General features: G+C 58.8%; 1 protein-coding gene across 1 annotated transcript; it reads right to left on the minus strand.

The window, feature by feature from the left end:
- Window positions 1-1,039: 1,039 nt before the first annotated feature.
- Window positions 1,040-2,962, minus strand: LOC117869752 (heat shock 70 kDa protein 1A-like). Its single transcript, XM_034756830.1, has one exon. It carries the CDS (start codon window positions 2,960-2,962, stop codon window positions 1,040-1,042), a length of 1,923 nt encoding a protein of 640 aa, XP_034612721.1.
- Window positions 2,963-3,559: the final 597 nt, after the last annotated feature.

A 3,559-nucleotide genomic window follows, 5' to 3' on the forward strand; every position in this document is an offset into this window, starting at 1 on the left:
GACAATGCTCAGCCCGACTTAGCAAAAAAAAGCGAGCTGGGAGGGGCTCTTTGGGGAGAGAGGATCAAGGGTGTGGGCTGAGCAGTCTGGAGAGAGGACCCTAGAAGTAGCCCTTCAAGGACGAGGGCCTGCAGCTGAACCTGAGACTAGCTAGTTCAGTCTTTGGGCAGACGAATGAGCCCAGATGGGCTACAGCAAAACCTCCTGAGTGGCCAACCCTCCTGATTGTTTGAAGGGACCCAACAGGGCTGTTGTTAGCAGGTCGCTGGCTGCTCAACGCTTATGATCGCTCCTGTGTCTGCCTCATTCCCAGACTCATTCCCAGCCTTGCTCCAGCCCTACTTGGGTCCTGACTCCGGCTCTGACCTTGGACGTTGTTCCTGACCGCTGAATCCTGCTCTAACCACTAGGCCTGACCGCCCGCATCCCAGTCAGGAGGCTTTCCTTCCCAACTGACTGCCCCCACCTCAGGCAAACAGCCCAGGCCTTGCAGCGGGAGGTTTGATTTCCTGTCTCCTTATCTCAGCTCCGACACCTGCCAGGCCTATTAACAGCCAGAAGTGCTGCATGTTACGCATTGCCGTGGAGAGTCTGGGTCAAAGAAGCTGCATCGAAGGGGGAGGAGGGGGTAAATGGTCTGATGGTTTAGGGACTGGGAGTCCGAATTTCCTAGTTCTTTGAGGGAGTGGGGTTTAGTGATTAGAGCAGGGGACTGGGAGTCAGGACGCCTTGGTTCTGTTCCTGTCTCTGCCACTCACTGCTGGGTGACCTTGGGCCAGTCACATCTCCCTGTGCCTCAGTTTTCCCCATCTGTAAAATGGGGGGATGATACTGACCTACCGAGAGTGCAGGGGGAAGGCGAAATGGTTCAGGGTGCCAGTCATTGATTTAGGAACCGGGCAGGGGGGCCTGGGAGCAGAAAGCTCTGTCCAGCCATCTGTTGCTTTGCTAAATAGACGCACGAAGGAGGCAAAACGCTTCAGGTCCCTAGTTTTTTTTTTTAATGCGTCCTTGAGGCACAGCGCAGTGCGGTCCATATTCAACCCACTTCCTCACCATGCTGGGCAACAGCAGCCTTCTCCCCATCTTCTTCGCCCCTGGCCTCCCCTTCCACCCCCAGACCCTGGCTGAGGTCGGAGAAGACCGAGTCCCACGCCTCCTCCAGCTCTCTCTGCCGCTCCTCGTACGCCTCCTTCTCCGCCAGCTGGTTGCCCTCCAGCCAGGAGCTGGCCTCCTCACACAGCTCCAACACCCTCTTCTTGGCCCGAACATCAAGGGCCTGGCCTCCCTCCGCAGCCCTCTTCAGGTGGAGAGCACACGACTCCAAAGAGTTCATGGCTGCGATCTTCTCCTGCTGTGCCTCGTCTTGTGCCCTGTGCTCCTCGGCCTCCCGCACCATCTGCTCCACCTCCTCTCTGTCCAGCCGGCCCCTGGTGTCGGTGATGGTGAGCTGGCTTGTGTTGCCAGTATCCGTGTCCCGCGCCGACACGGTCAGGATGTTGTTGGTGTCGATGGAGAAGCTGACCTGGATGACGGGCTCGCCGCGCAGCGCCGGGGGAAGGCCGCTTAGGATGAAGGTGCCCAGCAGGTGGTTGTTTTTGCTCATGGATCTCTCCCCTTCGTAGACCTCGAACACAACCGTCTCTTGGTCGTCTTCCGCCGTGGTGAATTCCATGGTTTCCTGGGTCGGGACCGGAGAATTGCGTTTGACCACGGTGGCCATCACCCCTCCTACCGTGTCAATCCCCAGAGACAGCGGGGTCACGTCCAGGAGGAGCACGTTTTGCAGACCCTGGGACCTGTTGCCTGTCAAGATGGCCGCCTGCACAGCCGCCCCGTAGGCCACGGCCTCGTCTGGGTTGATCTTCTTGCTCAGTTCCCGCCCACTGAAGAACTCCTGCAGCAGCGTCTGGACTTTGGGGATGCGGGTTGAGCCTCCCACCAGCACGATGTCATGGATCTGATCCTTGTTCATGTTGGCGTCCCGCAGCGCCTTCCCTAAGGGCTTTAAGGTGGCCTGGAAGAGGTCGGAGCACAGGTCCTCGAAGCGAGCCCGGGTGACGGTGGTGTGGAAATCCACCCCTTTGTACAGGGAGTCAATGGAGATGGCGGCAGCGGTGCCGGAAGAGAGCGTGCGCTTGGCCCTCTCGCAAGCCGCCCTTAGCCTCTGCATGGCCTTCTTGTCCTGGCTGAGATCTTCCTTGTGTTTCCTCCTGAACTCCCGCACCAAGTGATCCACCAGCCGGTTGTCGAAATCCTCCCCGCCCAGGTGGGTGTCCCCCGCCGTGGCCTTGACCTCGAAGATGCCGTCGTCCACCCCGAGGATGGACACGTCGAAGGTGCCGCCGCCCAGGTCGAAGATGAGGATGTTGCGCTTCCCTTCCCCTTTGCGGCTGGCCTCCAGGCCGTAGGCAATGGCTGCTGCCGTGGGCTCATTGAGGATCTTCAGGACGTGGAGGCCAGCGATTGTCCCAGCATCTATGGTGGCCCGGCGCTGGGAGTCGTTGAAATAGGCTGGCACCGTGATGACGGCCTGGGTGATGGGGCAGCCTAGGTAGGCCTCAGCCGTCTGCTTCATCTTGGCGAGCACTATGGCGGAGATCTCCTCAGGGTAGAAGGCCTTCTCCTTCCCCTTGAAGGACACCTGCACCTTGAGCTTCCCGGTATCGCTCACCACCTGAAAGGGCCAGTGCCTCGTGTCCAGCTGAACCATGGGGTCCTCAACCATCCGGCCGATCAGCCGCTTGGCATCGAAGACGGTATTCTGGGGGTTGAGGGCCGCCTGGTTCTTGGCTGGGTCCCCCACCAGGCGCTCCGTGTCTGTGAAAGCCACGTAGCTGGGCGTGGTCCGGTTGCCTTGGTCGTTGGCGATGATCTCCACCTTGCCGTGCTGGCAGACCCCCACGCAGGAGTAGGTCGTGCCTAGGTCTATCCCCACGGCTGGTCCCTTGGCCCTACGCATGGTCGGGGCCGAGGCTGCAATGCAAAAAGAGATCTGTTCCTGGGGCTTTCTGGAGACGCAGAACTGCTCCCATGGATTGTTCCCTGCCCCTGGCCCCCACCTCAGTTGGTTGGTAAATTGACTTCCATGGGCCTTGTTCTCCTGGACCACCTATTAATATTGTCTCTGCCCCCAGCCGGGTGGCAGGAGCTTCCCCACCTCAGCTCCTCTAGGGACCTGGGTGGCCTTACCTCGACCCGTGTCACAATAGGGTCAAGCCACCAGCCTGCTGCTCCATCCTGCTGTCCATTAGGGCTTGCCACCCTTTGGGTGTTATTGGCAGCCCTAGAAATGGAGTATTCCCACTGTCCTACTAAAGCATGACTGTGCTGGGGGGGCAGGAGGCGGCCTGGGAGTGAATGTGAGAGGAGGCGGGGCACATTGGGGCATCAAGGGGGACATGAACAGAAAGAGGGGACCTTGGGTCATACATAGGCTTGGCAGAATTCAATGTTGATATTTTTATAATTTCGACAGATGCTATCGGTTTCTTTCAGATCTATATTTTTTTCCGATTCGCAGCCACTTCAACGTCACCCTGGTGTGAAATTTGGGTTG

This window comes from Trachemys scripta, chromosome 24 (genome assembly GCF_013100865.1).
Source record: "Trachemys scripta elegans isolate TJP31775 chromosome 24, CAS_Tse_1.0, whole genome shotgun sequence".
Classification (NCBI taxonomy): Eukaryota; Metazoa; Chordata; order Testudines; family Emydidae; genus Trachemys; species Trachemys scripta.